The sequence below is a fragment of the Athalia rosae genome, chromosome 5 (assembly GCF_917208135.1).
Source record: "Athalia rosae chromosome 5, iyAthRosa1.1, whole genome shotgun sequence".
NCBI classification, from domain to species: domain Eukaryota; kingdom Metazoa; phylum Arthropoda; class Insecta; order Hymenoptera; family Athaliidae; genus Athalia; species Athalia rosae.
In genome coordinates this window covers 5,089,088-5,108,121 of record NC_064030.1, presented here as the reverse complement: position 1 = coordinate 5,108,121, position 19,034 = coordinate 5,089,088, and the positions used below count along the sequence as shown (strand labels likewise).

General features: G+C 38.0%; 2 protein-coding genes across 5 annotated transcripts; one reads left to right on the top strand and one right to left on the bottom strand.

Annotated features, from left to right (window-relative positions):
- Window positions 1-53: 53 nt before the first annotated feature.
- LOC105689179 (CD151 antigen) lies at window positions 54-6,663 on the bottom strand. Of its 2 annotated transcripts, none has more exons than XM_012406015.3 (7): window positions 6,494-6,663; window positions 2,781-2,884; window positions 2,493-2,687; window positions 1,799-1,969; window positions 1,055-1,147; window positions 754-894; window positions 54-650 (listed from the first exon to the last, which is right to left on the bottom strand). In XM_012406015.3, the coding sequence occupies exons 2-7, from the start codon at window positions 2,856-2,858 to the stop codon at window positions 603-605; spliced, it is 726 nt and encodes a 241-aa protein (XP_012261438.1). In that variant the 5' UTR covers window positions 2,859-2,884; window positions 6,494-6,663; the 3' UTR covers window positions 54-602. The 2 variants fall into 2 exon arrangements, with proteins under 2 accessions (XP_012261438.1, XP_048511886.1); XM_048655929.1 differs by having other exon boundaries at window positions 2,781-2,886; window positions 6,498-6,663.
- A 2,557-nt stretch (window positions 6,664-9,220) lies between these two features.
- On the top strand, window positions 9,221-13,218 carry LOC105689162 (tudor domain-containing protein 3). Of its 3 annotated transcripts, XM_012405985.3 has the most exons (12): window positions 9,221-9,300; window positions 9,392-9,472; window positions 9,629-9,704; window positions 9,910-10,109; window positions 10,179-10,326; window positions 10,413-10,646; window positions 10,719-10,864; window positions 10,938-11,183; window positions 11,379-12,096; window positions 12,184-12,297; window positions 12,377-12,476; window positions 12,561-13,218. In XM_012405985.3, the coding sequence occupies exons 2-12, from the start codon at window positions 9,432-9,434 to the stop codon at window positions 12,719-12,721; spliced, it is 2,184 nt and encodes a 727-aa protein (XP_012261408.2). In that variant the 5' UTR covers window positions 9,221-9,300; window positions 9,392-9,431; the 3' UTR covers window positions 12,722-13,218. The 3 variants fall into 3 exon arrangements, with proteins under 3 accessions (XP_012261408.2, XP_012261409.2, XP_048511881.1); XM_012405986.3 differs by having other exon boundaries at window positions 9,221-9,472; window positions 12,564-13,218; XM_048655924.1 differs by having other exon boundaries at window positions 9,221-9,472; window positions 9,629-9,720.
- The last annotated feature ends 5,816 nt before the right edge of the window (window positions 13,219-19,034 follow it).

Sequence of the window (19,034 nt, the reverse complement as noted above, 5' to 3'; positions counted from 1 at the left end):
TAACACATAACTCACATTGTACGATCCTTGGTGAGCCGGATGTAGAGTGCAGATACGAAGGACTTTTTCTTTATTTGAATGTTTGAAACATTCTACAGAATGGGTTTGCTGTGCAGTTTTTTATGTATAAATATTTGATGTATATAATGACATACATTATGCACAACACGTACTGGGATGTCATTTATAAATTATTACAATATCTAGCTTAAATCATGTATGAGGTGGCAAGATATTATATATAAATGTGCATGTTTCAAAGTAAAGACGTTATTTATTATTAACATTGAATAATGTTCGTATTATGTTATCATAGTGCGAAGTATGAAAAAAATATATATCATTATCTTGATTTAAAAAAAATAAAATCAAGCAATATTGATCCTTATAAATATTAATAATAATAATGTGATTTGAAATTAAATACTAAACTTTGAAAGTATGTGTATGTAATTATAATTAATAAGGTATGACGATTTTTGTGAAAATGGGCACCGTAATACTAAAAATATTACGAATACATCTTATATATTCGGTAGGTTGAGATATTTCTCCTTCTGAGAAACAAACATTCTCCTTCAAAGGACGTAGTCGTCCTGGCGTCATTCTATCATTTTAAATAGAGCGCAAGAGAACACCATCCCAAAGAACTGAAAACAAACCATGTAAACGTGTATATTAATTATCAAATCAATAATTAATTAGGTCACAGTATTTGAAAATCAGATTGAAATGCGAACGTGCCAAACTCACCATTAAACAGGCTACAGCGATACCAGCTCCTCCAACAATGGCTGCATGTTTTTGGACGTAAATTTGTGTTCCATTCAGGCAGCCTATGAGGTATGCGTTTGTCGCAACGACAGAGTCAGAACCTTGGTTACAAGCGAAATACTAGAAAATAAAAAAAGGAAATTCGTGTTAAATTAAATATGTGAGTCTCTACACGCGAGATATGGATTCTTCAAATTAACTCAACCGTGAGATTTATATTAGAGAGATAAATTCTAACTTAAGTTGGGCAAAAGTATGTGACCAAATTATTTAGCTTTACCTTTCCAGGTGATGATTCTCTACAGCAACTTTCTGGCACATTAAGACCAACATCTCCCCAGTCCCTCCAGCTATTGACACCGCAACAATGGAGCTGCAGTTAACAAAAATGAAATGGTAGTCGTCAATGTATGCATTATTCAACACCAATAGATACCCGCGTAAAATATGACCCATAATATTTGCGTGTCAAAATTGAACGTCGACTAATTGGTCCTTGAATTTTTTAACACATACATGAGTCGTACGAAATATGATCAATACCTTTAACTTTCGTTTAACAATTTGTGGTAGATTATATATTTCGTAGGCTTATCACATCGTTGCACTTGCGAAGATTATTACAGTGATAGTGAGGAGTGTGGTGTACACCGCCTCCAGCAATTGAATTTTTAAAAGTCAGTTGCTAACCGGTACTAATCAAGGAAATGGTTGATAAAGTCACTACGAAACTACTTATAAATTGTATCACTCATTGGCGAGCGTATAAAAGACGATGTGTGACCAGAACGTCATACCCCACAATTGTATCAAGTCTTGTTCATTCCAAGACTAATTCCCAACTTTTGCCTCGCACATACTTATTTATATCCTCATACTGCATCTCGTCTCTGAACCTTTCACTTTTGCTTCCTCAATTGCTATGTCACATGCGTTTATATTTTTAAAGAAAAAGAAAACAGCTCGAAAATATCTACACAGTAAGAACGAATCAATAATGTAAACTAACGAGAAAAAAACTTACAGTTCTTTGAGTGACATCCCAGGCCTCCCTCATTTGCGTCCGTTTATCGTATAAGCGCATCGTATTCTTCATGTCCTGTTCGATACTCGTCTTCACTTTTTCACGGAATACGTATCCCAATACTCCACCAATAAGAACGGTAACGAACAGCAGAAAGACAATGATGAAGTACTGTGGATAGTAAACATAAAATGTTAAACAATGCAATAATGAAATCTTTTTTTCATTATTGTATTGCAATTCAATGTAGCCACGCCACAAAGCTAGACACGATTTAAAAAATGAAAGTGATTCATAGAATTTGCACGTCCAACATGCATTCTGTAGACGGATTACTGATTACCTAAAGTCTGATCGAATGATCGAAATACACATCATTTGAATTCGTACCGCAATTCGATTGAATGAGTATAGCCTCGCAGAGGATAAACCAAATCTCAATGCTTTGATACGTGCTTGAATTGTCAATTCATGCATCGTATTACATTTAAATACGTGTTGCATAATCTAAATGTCTTGAATAAATTATCAATTTTTATTCGTGGGGTTTTTACCACTTTGCTTCATTCTCTGTAACCTTATAAGTATTATCATAAAGTTGCAGGAGCGCGAGGTTGCGCTTGTATTTCCCTCCCCATACAATTATGCCCTCAGCAGATATCAATCATCGTACGCGCATAATATCTATACTCACGGTCAAAAGCATGCACTTGATTTCCCTTGATGCTCCGACGCATCCCAAGAAAGATACGAGGGCAACGATTACGCCACCGACGAGCAAAACGTATACAGCCCCCGTCAACAGATTTGTTCCAATAAGTTCTGAGATCCATGCAACGTTGTCTACGAGAGACCAAATGCTAAGTCCAGCGATAGCTGCTCCTCCAAGCTATACGAAAGAAAAAAAAGTCAACACGTTTCGTTAATTACAAAAATATTCTTCATCAATAAACCACATTCATTAAAAGTATAATTTACTTACGAAGATTACAAAGTTCGTGAAGAATAAAGAATATTTCATGAACCGGCCACAGCCGTCTATTTCGGTGCCGTACCCCATCCCTGCAATGTGTTGTATTTCTTGAGCTGTAAAACGAGTGCAAAGAAAATGTTCGATTAATGATTAATTGTTGTATAATTGCTGTGTAAGAATGAGACCAGTGAGCGAAAAAAATAATTAATATCGTCCATCGTATATATGTAGATGAAATTATTACTGCAGGCGTTTGCAATAAATAAAATGCTAAAAAAAAAAGACATGAAAAAAGAAGAAACAACTTTCCAGTGCTTGAGGAACGCGCGTATTCAGCATACCTATATGTATACTGGAAATATAATTGTTATCGTCATTGTGTGTCGTAAGATATACCTACTTTAGCATTACCATAGTTCGTCTACGGTTTAGCCTTCTCATCGATGCACGCATGATGTGCATGACGTGAGATCTGCAATGCCACCATAATTTGGTGACTACTATATAGACGCACGTGAATATTGAAACTTGCGAGGGAGTAGATCGGTTGTTATTAATTGCATTCACAGTGATGTAGTCTCTTGATTAAAAAACAAAAGGAAAAAATTAAAATCAATAACAAGCTACACCTCCAATGACGCGTCTCTTCATCATAGCTATACAAGTGCGATTATTTCTACTCTAGCAGCCCGTTCCACCGCATCCCACAGACAATACTAAGATAATTCGAGTGACCCTGGATCCTCATATCGTGGCTAGTTAAGACCAGTTCCAAAAGAACAATTTTATAGACTGAATTCATCGCTAATTTGGGTGTCGCACCACGATCTCTTGCCGTGTAGGTGATACAAAAATATACCTTCAAAAAATTCAAGTCTAATTGATGCAGAGGATTTGGAAAAGTGTTCTCTCCTCTTGCAGAAATTGTTTCACAACATTGCAGGCGTTTTTCATTGAAAAGATCGCGCGAATACGGGTACAGTTCGGTACATTCACCTGGAAAGAAAACTATCAAGTCTAACATCCTAAGTTATGTTCCGCCAAGCTATTTTTATGTCATGTACGATGCTATGGCAAAATATTTGTTCCCCCCAATAGACGTAGTATATAACTCATCGTCATATTTTGCGTAATGATAAATATAATGGAGCAAGCGTTTGCAACCTTGCCATATAATTCACGTCATGTTCGCATAGCCGGCCTCGTACAGATTACGTACAGGTATACTATAGGTATAGACATACGTATGTGGTACAATGGGAAAATTGAAGTTGTGAATCACTCTTTCATTTATTCGTCGTTTGATTCAACGTTATCGTTACAACGTATATTCTATTTCGACTCATGATAATTACGATGATGATTTTGCTCGCATAGTGGGAAACATCGCCAGCAATCACTTACGTGTAAATTGTTCTGCTGGTGGAACTTTCAGTTTGATGTAAAAATGGAAAATTTTAAGCAGAATACTGCAGCATCTCAGTTTTTTAAATTATCGTGCGGTAGCAAATAAAATTGAAAACTGTTCGGTATTAACATACATAATAAATATGAGAATTGAGTTACAATAATTTGAACTAATTCGCATTTCCTTTGTATATTACTAAGTGTAATTAGTAATATCTATGTAATTATATACATGCGATGTTGTTTACCTATATCATATATTATAGGTATATGTATATGTATATGCAAAACTTTGTAGGTCATGTGTGAGTTTTCCTAACTGGAATACTTTGCCACGGTCAAAGCTTTTTCTTTGTCGAAGAGTAAGTGGTGTACAGCAGCATGTTGCAGCAAAAGTGGGGCCGTCAATCGCATATAATTTACATTTACACCTTGAAGGGGTCCTGCAATACGTCGCTTCATCGTAAAAGTTGAATCAAATACGATTATAACTATATAACTTTAAACACGTTTCCCGCGTGCTGCGCAGCAAAATGCACGTCTGACTTTCACGGCGGGAATGAGAGCTGGGGATGAGAGAGACGTGAAACAAACCGCCTTTTATACTTATAACTAGTCGATCTGTGTGGTGGGTATTGCATAGAGATAGGTGATACCTACTACCACCATCACCATCGGTGTAAAACGCTTCATGGATACTCGAAAGCTAGATCCTAGAAAAAGATGGGCGAGCACCGAATAGAAGAATAGGCGAGATCTGTATAAGGGTCTGTGGGGTGAGTGGAGAACGTAGAAGACGCGAGCAAACAGACGTTCAAACGCGGAGAAGCGGCCATCGTCTTATTATAACGCTCTTTCGAGGAAGAGGAACCAACGGAAAAATAAAAAGAGAGAGTAGAAAGAAAAATGGTAAGAGAAAGAGAATTGGGGGACCAACAGGCAACAGACCGTGAGAGATGGACGCCGAAAGCTACTCAAACCGAGGTCATCAAGTTCTACGCGTTTTACGCTACGATGAGAGCGTAAATGCGTACGAGTACGTATGGGGCGTTTCATGTCAAATTGAACGGTTTTTGACCCACAATACCTTTTTTATTCCTGCATTTTTTTCTATTTGCAAAGGGAGCAGGCGTATCTGCGCATATACCTAATTTTACGCTTACTCCATGTGCTTACGAGTACATTATAAATATGTATGCAAGGTTTGTATGTGCATAGTAAAGTGGTATAAACCCGATTCAGGTACAATAGCGTCTTCACAGAGTGAACGTCCAAACTCTTCATCTAAAATCTAAGGCCTAAGCGCGTCTATAGAACGCGGTTGAAAGTGCGCGCGCGCGCGTCTATCGGATTCTATATGGATTGTAGGTATACCTATAGAGAAACATCATAGGCATCCATAGCGTATGCCTAGGAGATTCATTATAAATTGCGGGATTTGTGGTAAATGCGTTGGAACCAAATTGACGCACTGAATCGCATATTTATAGAGATGAATGAACATGCATGCATCGCGTCATCTCCAATCATGCTCCGAAAAAATTAGATCACGAGTATATAAAATCATGCTGGATTAGTCATACGAGCGTTCCAAAAGAGACCATCTGTACGCGTTTCAGTATAGGCGTGACCCACTACCTACTGTTTACAGTAATCTAAAAAGAGATCTGTAAGAGTTTACTGTATTGATCCAAAACATTCAAGATACTTTCTCAGAATCTCGATGATTGAAATGAACGAATTAATGATGCATTGAAACTTTCAAAAGCGCTGCTTGACGCGAAAACAAATCTTCCAAAGTTTGCTTGCTTTCAATACAGGGAAGATGTTCTCAAGATTCTTGTAATTTTCCTATAGCTATGTTACTTTGATGTACATACATGATACGAAATCATCAGTTTTTGTCAACGGCATATGAAAAGCAATGTTTTAGATTCTTATGATCATAAGATTTTGTTGAGGAAGTAATTCAAACACAAGTAACCGTGATAAGTATTACTTCAATTTCGGTCCAATTACGTGAATACAGATATATGTATGTTTCATATATCTGTAAGTTATATTTGTTTCACTCAAGAGATACATCGGGATTAAGCTTTTACTGGAAGTTAAAACATTCAAAGTGAGGAGGTAACCATAGCTACACACTCGACGGCATATGTGAAATAATTTTCGGGGTGGTAGCGCGATTCTACGCGTTCTACACGCGGCAACGCTACTTGGAAGAGTTAGGGAAATTTTCACGGTTTGAAGTGAAATTAAAGATTGATATTTTGAAATAATTACAAATTATGAAGTAAACTATCATCACTGACCTTTTTTTTTTCAAAAGCCTCTGCTTAAAATTTAAGCAATGTCAGTCTTTTGAATGGATTCTTGCGGTTTATTCTTTAAAACACGAAATACGGTAATCTGAAATTTAGCGCTCTGCACGCGCACAGTGTTATAACGTCGACGGGGTTCAGGAACGAACTAAAGAACGTAAAGCTACTTTCGCTGCAACGGCCAACGCTTACCTCCACTAATATACGTTATACGTACCTATACTTACGAAGAATACTACCGATATTACTATGAACTTAACAATTCCTCAGGACTGGTGGGGCTCGGCCACACCGTTCACCTATACTCATTCGTTGACATCACCGTTCACTCGTACCGTACTATAATATTTCTTTTATCCTCTTCTTCATCGAATTCTTCATTCACGTGTGTACGTACTTACATATCAAATCTCTACCGTATCCGGAATCACCGGTTTACGCAAATGATTTCCATGTAAACTTTATTTTTTGTTCATTTTGAACTCCAAGCTGTTTTTCATTGCCGGCTGCATCTACTTTTCTTTTCGCCAGATCAGAAACAAAAATATTGTAACTCAAACTCCTTTCAAATTCGACCGTGCATCTTTGTTCGGAACACAAATTTTTTTTTGAAATTACGAACTCCGTCTCGTCGTACATGAACAAATATTTTGTCAATCAAACTAACAATTTTTCAAATACAATCCTATATTCAATGATTATCACATTGGAAATTTTATTCTAGACAAATTTACTGACATACCGGATGTTTTCGCAGTACAATCTTATCATTTTTTAGTATTACATGATCCAAAAGATGAATAAAAAAATCCTGGCTTCGACCAATTCCTTTAGGTTTCAGCCAAAGGTTCATGAATTCAAGTATAAGCTAAGGATGCGATATACAGTTGATCTCATTACTTTATCACGAAGATGATTATACCACCTGTGAAATAATGTTATTTTCACTTTTATGGGGTCAGGTTTGTCACGACAACGTGTGCGATGCGCTGTATATAGGTTTGGATCCATAATACAGTTATTCTCAGCACCTGCATGGTTGAAACGTTTGGTGGAACTAGCTATTCATGTATACATATAGGTACAAACGTAAAGACTCAGACCAGTGAAGGTGCGCTGAGAGATTTATTTTCTGTTTTTACTTCACGTGCAAAGTTCGAAGAAAATCATTTGGCGATTATTAATTTGTCGGACCAGGTTCGGAGCAAAAGTCGCTGTAACGTTTCGCGTTATTCGTTGTGTCAAATCTGTACGAATTTTCCATACAATTACGATTTATCGTCCAGGTGTAAATGCGTGTGCGTGTCTTTTGAGTGAGGGTTTCTGTATAGATACGTATAGTGACCTACGCTTCGCTTCCCAATTTAGGCGGTTGGTTATTTGGGCGTATAGCTCATAATACATTCTCTACCGGTTTGTTTGAATCTTTGCTTTCTCCCTCCTGCCGTGCAGGAGCATCAGGGAGGGCACGATGCCTACTGGTATGTACTTCAACGATATAATCCGTTGTTCGAAAAAACGTACAAAATTCAAACTGCTCGACAAGGCATCATCGATAATTATTGACCGCTCTGCAATCCCTGATCCGTAAGTGATTAGTTTCAAAGACTGAATAATTTCCAAGAATTGCATTGGTGTGTCTAATATTTGTAAGTAAAAAAGAGATATATATATAAAAGCTCAGAGTGCTAAGGAATGTATTTATCAAACTCAGCTATTTATATATCCATCATTGGACTAGTCGAGGAGAGTTTACCATAAATATTATCTATTTCAATCGAAAATTGGGCAGAATAAATTTCATCAGAGCTGTATACTCCATAATTGAAACAAACACAAGCAGAAGTGTCGTGATTGCAGATCGAATTGCGAATATAGATCGGTGCATCATATTTTAAACTGAATGCTAGACAAAACCTGACTCTTAAAGTATCTTACAACCGAACACATAAAAATTTTCATACGTGTCTCTGAAAAGATTTTTCGACATCATTATTATATCTATACATATAATACAGCCACGCCCGCTCGCCTACCTTGACCCTATCCACGGTCCCTGGAGAAATGTTTAATTTTAGCAATGATAAATACGGAAGTCCAAAAATTAGTTAATTATCTAACAGAATATGCACGCATGATCTTATGATGAAACGCAACCTAATGTAAGATAGTGGTAATGAAATGTTACTTCATTTACTTCACTCTCTGCTGAGTAAAATTATGCTGAAATTCATTTTCGCGCGGCATATCCAGAATATTATCCCGATATATGCTATACTCGTCCACAAGAATTTTAGAAATTTTTCATAGTTCATTATATTTTATTATCACGCATATTACGTTTGATTATAAATCTAAAAAAATATCTTTGTCATGGCGCTAATAATCGATTAACATGCTACAAAACAATTCTGCCTATTTGGTATCTTATGGGTAGCCCTATTTGAATTTTCGGTCATCATCGTAATCTGCATACGCAGTGTAAAATTATTACTGTGCTGCATTATAGTTGCAGTTTCATGCTAATTAAGACGTAATTAAGCTGAATGAAAGTTTCAATTTTTGAAAACGCTAAATGTAATTTTGAAACAAACATTCGAATGTAGCGTCGATATGTCAGTATACTTGTAAGAAAAATTAGATAGAAGTGGCATCTCTTATGCAATTCATGAAACATCTTGAAAGGCCATACAAAATGCCTGACGCGCATTCGTTTTGCACCGACAGTCGTGTGCAGCGAGCACCTGAGGACGTATCGAAAGCACGGTTAACTTTTTCATTTTTCAATTTGGATACGTGTATGTAATTAGAGTTGTTTAACTGGAATAAAGAGCTATTTAATATTAATAAAATATAGTGTTTAGCCTGACATGTTATACATGTTTGCAGAAAACTTACTTAGAACGCTAACAATACTAAAGTGAATTCAATGACCCAGCCAGAAATGGATGAACTTCGACAACAGGGCTGGTGAGTTCGATTTTTTCATTCCGTCATTTTTACCTGTCAGTGTCACAAGAGTCTGTAAATGGTATAACTGATCAATCTTTTCATTATCAGATTCCCATAATGTATTTATCATTTTAATAGGCCATTCGATTTATTTGAAATTCTCAATGCTAATAGGTACCTGTCAAATGAGGGTTACTACCTCGTCGGTGATTCAAGAGATACTCAGAAAATAATCAAAAAGGCCTTGGACGTGAGTATCTTGAGAAGTAATGTTTTAAAAATATTATTTTTAATGACATGTTATTTTATGTTGAATATATCAAATGACTTGTATGGACCTTCTATGTATTTCAAAATGTAGCACAAATGGTGGACTGCATCTTTCTCAACAAAGTCTAGCACACGTTCATTTCTGAGTATCAATTCTTTTGATCTAGCACTGATATTTGTTACAGTATGATCTTAGAGAAATTAGTAGCGGACAAGGTGATTTAACGCAAGGAAATGTTGTCTGGCAAATACAAAAGATACGCAATGTGGCTGCGCCAAAAGGAAATGAAGAATCACGAGCAACTCCACGCATGTTGAAATTGTCTCTAACCGATGGGCAAAATAATTTTCAAGCTATAGAGCTTGAGCCAATATCTTACTTGAGGTATTATAGATTCGTTTCTATTAGAAAATGGTTTTTCAAGAATTTGTGCTAAATACAAATTACTTGCAGTATTAACACACCACCTGGTACAAAACTATTGATGAAGAAAGGGGTCTTGCCAATGACGCATGGTATTATTCTATTGAAACCATCACACATTTTATCCGTACTTGGCGGTAAAGTTCTAAATCTTGTTGAAAAGTGGGAAATGAATAAAGTAGGTAGATTTATTTTTGAATGCTATTTAAGACAGTTCACATAGCGATTTTGTTTGGAAGATATTCTATCGTATATTCTCCATAGAAATTAGCGCATCACACCAGAGTAAGGCCAGCGGAAGAAGGTGGACCACCACCCTGGATTCCGTTTGGTAAAAAAATAGTAAAAATTAATGAACAAGATAAGAACTTCAAAGCTCTAACAGAGAAAGAGAAAGCATCAAAAGAGAATGCAGAATTTGAGGCACAAAGAAAAGATGCTATAGCTGAGGCTGCGAAACAAGGAAACAAGAAAGTATTTGGTGGTGGAAATAAACAGGTATTAATACTAATCAAAATCAATCTAATCAATAATGAAGGAAAGTAATTTTCAAATATTACCCCACACTAGTTATTAGATCACAATGTGCAGAGGATAGTTGATCATGGATTTTCGATAGAACAAGCTGAATATGCTTTAAGATTGAGCCGAAATAATGTTGATCGAGCATTAAAAAGTCTTCAGCGAAACGATAACAGACACAATAAAGAATCTGGGTGAGCTTATTCAAACTCCATCGACTCTGTTCGATATTATATGGTTGTTTCATTTATTACTTTCATTTTAAAGGGATTCCAATAGCGCCAGAGAAGTCAGAGAGCCCAAGGGAAAACGATTTGAGAAAAAAGTAGAGGAGGGGGGCAAACCAAGTAGTGGCAGGGTCTCCTTATTTGATTTCCTGGAAGACAAACTCCATACACAAACTGATTTACCAGAAGGAATGAAGCCACAAGCGACAAGTGATACCCAGACTAGCAAAAGAACCTTAGATCGATTTGATTCTAGAAGTAATGATCCTGTGGGAAGGGGCGGAAGGTAAATAATCTTTTTTTAGAACTAATAAGTTCTATTATCCATTAATGTATGTCTTTAAGTTTTGTATGACAACAAATATACTCATGCAGGACGAAGTCAGATAACGATACTCATAGCCTGACGCCCCATCAGATAATCTAAAACCACCTTTTATTTAGTTTTTTATTTCCATAATAAATATTTGTAATTCTTTAGAAACCAACGGGGTGGTGGGCGACCTTATCAACCTGCACCACGGCATTCGGAAGAAGCGACATCCAATAAGCCAAAACCAAGTAGACCGACTATTCCTACAGTTCAACACCCGCAGCATAATACTGCGAATGCTGCTCATCAAAGAAAACCACCTAGGTTCCAGAAGAATCTAGAAAACCCCAACAGTTCCTATCAGCAAGAGAGTAATTACAAAGGTGGCTTCAATAAAAGATCTCACTACAATGAAAATAAAAATGGCTTTGCTCCACCTCGACTAGAAATTGCTACCAGCGACAATGGTTTTAACAGAAATCGTCATGAACAGTATCACGGAAATAACTACAATAATAATAAGCCTCAAAACCACTACCAAGGGGAACCAAAGTCTAGAGAAAAATACGATTACGATGCTCACAATACCAACATGCACAATACCGAATCGAAGCATCCCAACCAAAGAAATAATTCTGTAGATAACCATCATCAACAAAATCCGAATGGAAATTCAGGGGAACCGAATCCGCGAAATCGTCAAAGTAGATATTCAGTTAGTGCCCCTAATGGAAAAAATAACAGTAAGGGGGATACTGGTGGATTTGACGAACAGAAGCGAGGTGGCGGCAGCTGTAATAATCAAATGATGACAGATCAAATTGAGGGAACCTGGGTTTGGCAACCTGGGGACAAGTGCATGGCTAAGTACTGGGAGGACAATAGGGTAAGAAGTGATAAATACTTATTCACTCATCCATAACAAAAGCATCTTGACTAAGGGGAAGTCGTTGATTACCTTTCTTTCCGACAGTATTATAATGCCGAGGTAACAGCCGTTTCCCAGAGGACTTGTGTTGTACTTTTCAAAGACTTCAACAATTTTGAGGAAGTATTGCAAGCAGACTGTATACCAATCACAGTCGAGGTATTCATACTGAAGCAAAGTTTTATTTTCCGATTTTTTTTTAACGTTTCTTAACAAATGATGCACTCATTTTTTTTAGGATGGACCTATATTTCCAGAAGGTAATAGAGAACCTAAGCAACAAGATCAGCGAAGTGATAATCGGCAGCAACGCAACAATCAGGGTAATCATATAACCAGTGAGTAATGACTAATTGCCACAGTTTGACCTTACCAATGGACATGAATTGAGCGCTTGCTAACGCTTAGAAACTTTAACATAGCAGGAATGGAGTTCAGGAGAGGTGGGGGAGGCAGTGGAACTGGAACCAGGGGGTATAACAGACGAAGTCAGCATCGAAGTACACGACCTATATATCAGCCACCTGGTCAACGCAATTATTCTCCAACGAGGATACAAAAAGAGACGAACTCTGGATGTTAACAAGACTTGTGTGCTGTCGATAAAAATATTGACAAGGAAAATCTAATTGTGAACTCTTTAGAAGAATATTTCAATACTGTCGAAAAGTTAACCAAAGACTGACTTTACAAACAACTGCTGTCAATATTGTCCCCTGATATCGCTATGGTAGAGTTGAATGTGTACTAGTACTTAAAACCATCGGTTTTTCAATAGTATGATAGATCGTAATGCTAACATGTCGCGCGTTTCGCGATGAATCTAATTTATTAATAACTACTTGATATAATTCAACTACGCCATTTAATGATATGGTATAATTAGGAAATCGTATTAATTATGAATTTTTGCCGCTTTAGCAGGACTCAGAATCATCAGAATAGCAAGAATAACAATATGTATATGAATATATGATATCTTCGGAAATAATAGTTTTATTTATAGTCTTGCCAGCAATTAAGCGATAACTCTGTATCTCGTATACCTTCGTATCGCAATAATAAACTTTCTAACGTTAATGGATGGGATTTGCTTTCTTTTTCGTCAAAACATGCAATCATGTGTATATATTCCTACTTCTTCGCCCTAAGTCAAGCTATCATAGCTAGATCATAGATATATTGAACAATATATATCTATCTATGGCTAGATGCTTGCCGGCGTGATCCTACGTAGTCATGTGCATTGAATCATGCTCGGTTGCCATACGATAGGGAGACTCTCTGGCTGCTTGCAGACCTCATAATATGCCTGCTTGTGTATTCAATCATTCAATCATAATTCCATACAAACCGGAAGTGATAATGTAGAGCTCTAGAAAACCGGCCCTGAGAATGCAAAGTTCGCCCGAAAGTAGGAATTTGTATTAGGAGAACAGGAAACCCGAGGAGGTGGTCCGAGACCCCATGTGCCTCATTATGTGCATACATTCAATCCTGTATGATTATTTCTAGTATGATAGAGAAAGCGACTGATTCTTTGCAGGACTAACGATATGCTGGCCTGTGTATTCATTTATTTAAACAATCGTCAGTACAGAAGTAGAAGAATAATTCTGAGTTCTGGAATAGCGTCTTCGAAGTTTAGAATTTAGGCCAAAAAATTTTATGAGTATCAGGAGAACAGGAAAACCGAGGAGGTATTCCGAAATCTGGTGCCTGATCAGGTGCATGCGTTCAACCCTGTTTATTTAGTCCTAGTATGATAGGGAATGCAACTGATGCTTTGCAGGACTAACTGTATGCTTGGCTCTGCATGCAATCATTCAATCATGCTTCGATACAATGAAAAATGTGCAAAGTCTTTGGTGTTTTTCATCCAGAAAAATGTGTGAATTTCATAGTCTTTACTGTTTTTTACCCCAAAAAATGTACAAAGACTATAGCCTTTGGTGTTTTTCGCGTCCAAAAAAGTGCAAAGACCATAGTCTTTGGTGTTTTTCACCCCCAAAAATGTGCGAAGACTATAGTCTTTGGTGTTTTTCATTCAGAAAAATGTGCAAAGACTATAGTCTTTGGTGTTTTTCACCCCGAAAAATGTGCAAAGACTATAGCCTTTGGTGTTTTTCGCCCCGAAAAATGTGCAAAGACTATAGCCTTTGGTGTTTTTCGCCCCGAAAAATGTGCAAGGACTATAGTCTTTGGTGTTTTTCGCCCCGAAAAATGTGCGAAGACTATAGTCTTTGGTGTTTTTCGCGTTCAAAAATGTGGAAAGACTATAGCCTTTGGTGTTTTTCGCCCCGAAAAATGTGCAAGGACTATAGCCTTCGGTGTTTTTCGCCCCGAAAAATGTGCAAAGACTATGGCCTTTGGTGTTTTTCGCCCCGAAAAATGTGCAAGGACTATAGTCTTTGGTGTTTTTCGCCCCGAAAAATGTGCGAAGACTATAGTCTTTGGTGTTTTTCGCGTTCAAAAATGTGGAAAGACTATAGCCTTTGGTGTTTTTCGCCCCGAAAAATGTGCAAGGACTATAGCCTTTGGTGTTTTTCGCCCCGAAAAATGTGCAAGGACTATAGCCTTTGGTGTTTTTCGCCCCGAAAAATGTGCAAAGACTATAGTCTTTGGTGTTTTTCGCGTTCAAAAATGTGCAAGGACTATATTTCGAAACAGTCAATTGTGAACGTGCAATTCGGTATTCGATCATTGCAGCGTCTCGTACGTAGATCCTTTTTCGAGGCAACGGCAGTATGGCCTTAGCAGCCGAAGCGACGTGGTCGTCAGGAGCGACATCGATGGTAGCGCGTACATCCTTTAAGAAGAGAAAGAAGAAGCTAGCGAGGAGAGAGAGACATCGATATATTTGGGTAAGGATTAGCAACGGATTAGTACGCGGTTACTGCTGCGCCATATATTTTGTTGACCATGAGTCCAGAGTCCAGTTTTGATTGAGCAGTCACTCGGGAAGTAGTGTTCCGTTCGATCTACATATTTTAAAAAATTGCTTGACAATCGGTAGCTAGTGTAAGACCTATATCATTGGAAATTTCGTGAATTCCGTAACTCGGAAATTTTTCCATAAGCACTGGTGAGCATAATTTTTTTACCGTGACCATCGAATGTTCGGGCTCCCAAAAGGTCAGCAATTTTTTGGGGTGAAAAACACGAAAGACTATAGCGTTTGCTTATTTTTTGAGCGATTCTTCGCGATTTCGGGGTGTGAAAAATGGGCCAGGTAATTCTGTTCCCAAAATTGAACAAGTTATCGATCTGAAAGGTGAACATCAAGGATATGTCAATGGGATTTATTGCTAGCTCGATTTAATCGACGTCTTCGTGTTCGTTACGCCTTCCAACGTAGAGATAGCGTCCTGGATACGAACGAATAAATTACCTTTTGCCTCAAAAAAACGTCAAGCTTATGGCCTCAGATATTTTACACGATTCACGGGGAAAAAATCTTCGACTGATCAGTCGTCGTATTAAGATTATTCGATCGATGATGATTAATTAACAAGTGCATCAGTTCAGGCACGAAGCAGTATATTATATACTAATCAAACGAATTGCAGCCAATCATGAAATATCCGATCGGGGGCGTGTAATTTGGTACATGGTCAACAGAGTACACATGTGTTGCAGGTCTTCCGTCTTGGATTCGACGGCAGTTCGGCTTCGGCGACAGAAGCGGCGACATCAGGAGCGACATCAAGCAAAGCAGGTTCCTCAGAGCGACGATGGAGAGAGAAAGAACGGTGAGCAAAACTTCACATAGAATTTAGTCGAATATGCAAACGTTTCTATATGTATTTCGATCGCTTGCTCTCGACTATTCATACTAAAAACAGTCGTTAGAAATTTACTAGCCCGGTATTCTGAACAGTCCTTTAAAATTCTGAGAGATGACTTTTCGATTGAATTACGCGTTCCATTCTGTTTTCCGGAATTCGGAGATAATCAATTGATCTATCTGACCGATACAAATTAGATATAGCCATTATTTTCAATCAGCTTTCTATACAAAATTTTTCTGATTTTTCGGGTCGTCCATGAAATAGTTTTCAAATCGCTCGAGCGTCGGTTTTCCATTGTAGTTTGATTACGTTATTACGAGCTTCGCTGAAGAATGTATTGCAAATGCACTCGATGCAGCTCCAGGAAAAATTTGTAGGGATGATTTTACAATGATTCACTCAATTTCTTTTCTCAATGAGATACGTGATGATTTATTGATTTTTTTCGTGGATACAAATAGAGTATAAATTTAAGCGATTGTTATATCGTGATTTCAATTGTACATGTGATATTTTTTTTCTTTCTTTCTGGTAGATGACCATTGCGCGATGCAAGCAAATCAGGACATCAACGAGTCTCTCCAAAGATCAACTCCTCTCCATCCCGTTCCGGTAGAGATGGATCTGCAACACACGAGACGTAAAACTCCTTTTTTTGCGGAGGTATGTTTCATTTAATTTATTCCTTTCGAGAGTCCCTAGTACAATCCAACGTTCAAAGTCTGAGTATATGAATTGCAACCCCTTGGAAAATATTTTCAAAATCCTCCTCATAAAATCAGATCACCCAGCATTACCCAATAGACTCGGTAGATTCATACACCCCCATAATAAAATTCATCAGACAAGCCAATAAGGCAAGACAATAATTTATTATCATACAACTTGGTACAATTTATTATAATTCAAACGTCTTATACTTATATGCTGATCATAAAATAAGTCATACATTAGGTAAGTTATGTAATCAGTTGATTAATTGTATATTTCTTATTTATGTTACAGGTCGCATATCTTCCAACGTCGCAGTTATGACCCCCTGGACTTCCCCTGTTCATCAGGGGGAGTCCAGGGACCCGTCCCCTGGGACTGCGCGGCCTCCCACCGCCCCCGGGGTCCCAGGGGACCCAGTCCCCGAGGACTTGTCTCCGGGGATTCGGTATCCCCGCTGGAGGGGATGCCATATCCCGAGGGACATGTCCTCGGGACTGGTCTTCGGGGACGCAAGTTCCCCCAGGGACACGTCCCCGGAGATGCGGTATCCCCGCTGGAGGGGATGCCGTGTCTTTGGGGGCGTGGCCTTGGGGGAATAAGCGTCCTCGAAAATCCCGGGAAAAGGAGGTCCCAAGCGGTCACTCGTTTTCTTGATTTCTCTAGAGAAACGAAAAACAAAGTGTCCGCTTGGGACCTCCTTTTCCCGGGATTTTCGAGGACGCTTATTCCCCCAAGGCCACGCCCCCAAAGACACGGCATCCCCTCCAGCGGGGATACCGCATCTCCGGGGACGTGTCCCTGGGGGAACTTGCGTCCCCGAAGACCAGTCCCGAGGACATGTCCCTCGGGATATGGCATCCCCTCCAGCGGGGATACCGAATCCCCGGAGACAAGTCCTCGGGGACTGGGTCCCCTGGGACCCCGGGGGCGGTGGGAGGCCGCGCAGTCCCAGGGGACGGGTCCCTGGACTCCCCCTGATGAACAGGGGAAGTCCAGGGGGTCATAACTGCAGCGACAGCATCTCGGAGTACCTGAAATATACGAAAAGTGCATTAATAATGACGTAATATAAGAATATGTTATTACCAATATGATATTCTATGTCAATATATTAGTTTAATGTTATATTATATTATTTGTTAATATATTACTGCCAATGTGATATTATAATACAATATTACATTGAATATATTTTTATAATGTACTCTAACTTATATCATACTGATAGTTATGACATACCTGTAAACGAATTGTGTAATGCCATGCAACGCCTGCCCTTCGTGGTTGGAAGTTGAATAAGTACTGCGATGAACTAGGCACAGTGATGACTGATTGAAAGCCTGAAAAAAATGTCATACATGAAATAAAGTAGAATTGTAAACCTAAACCTAAGATTTATTAATAAATTTGTTCACGATATAACGGCGAAGATTATTTCTGAACCTTTGATAAATTCCCAAATCCTATGGATAGACAAATTATAGTGTTTGAACGCGAGGACCACTATCCCGCACTTGAGAACATCATGATGTAATGAGTACTGATACGAGAGTTCATTAACGTGTGATTAATTATACCTAATTGTTCGAAATTTCAACGACAAAGAATATTCCTAGTATAAAGTTACGGCGCCAACTTCTTCCATTCTGTATACGAGTAAATTTGGACACCAGATCCAGATTCCCGAGATTCCAGTATATGAATAATCTTTCTCACCTCAAAAAAACGGTAAGCCTATAGCCTTAGGATTTTCTCAAAATTTGAGAAAAAATTCAATAATTTTTTTATGGAGTTTCCTATGCTATTCCTATGTATTTCGATCTCAGGAATCCAAATTTGAAAGTGAAAACGATCTATCTTTAAAATTGACCGAGTTATCGCCAGTTTATCGGTCAAAAATGTGAAAAATCGAGGATATCTCGACGGGATTTATTTCTAACTCAATTCAATCGACGTATTCGTATTCCTCGTGCAAAAATACACAAGAAAAGTGTCCTGCAATTGATTTTAGAAATACTTCACATTTTGACCCAAAAAAATGGTAAGCCTATAGCCTTAGGATTTTCTCAAAATTTGAGACAAAATTCAATAATTTTTTCTATGGAGTTTCCTGTGCTATGCCTATGTATTTCGATCTCAGGAATCCACATTTGAAAGTAAAAACGATCTACCTTTAAAATTGACCGAGTTATCGCCAGTTTATCGGTCAAAAATGTGAAAAATCGAGGATATCTCGACGGGATTTATTTCTAACTCAATTCAATCGACGTATTCGTATTCCTCGTGCAAAAATACACAAGAAAAGTGTCCTGCAATTGATTTTAGAAATACTTCACATTTTGACCCAAAAAAATGGTAAGCCTATAGCCTTAGGATTTTCTCAAAATTTGA

Coding starts and splice junctions, on each gene's coding strand:
- LOC105689179 (XM_012406015.3), bottom strand. CDS start 2,858: ATGGGGTACGGCACCGAAATAGACGGCTGTGGCCGGTTCATGAAATAT. Junction 1,970..2,492: donor TCAAGTGCATGCTTTTGACC/GTGAGTATAGAT, acceptor TACTATCCACAG/TACTTCATCATTGTCTTTCT. Junction 1,148..1,798: donor GGGATGTCACTCAAAGAACT/GTAAGTTTTTTT, acceptor TGTTAACTGCAG/CTCCATTGTTGCGGTGTCAA.
- LOC105689162 (XM_012405985.3), top strand. CDS start 9,432: ATGACCCAGCCAGAAATGGATGAACTTCGACAACAGGGCTG. Junction 9,473..9,628: donor GAACTTCGACAACAGGGCTG/GTGAGTTCGATT, acceptor CAATGCTAATAG/GTACCTGTCAAATGAGGGTT. Junction 12,097..12,183: donor AGTACTGGGAGGACAATAGG/GTAAGAAGTGAT, acceptor TCTTTCCGACAG/TATTATAATGCCGAGGTAAC.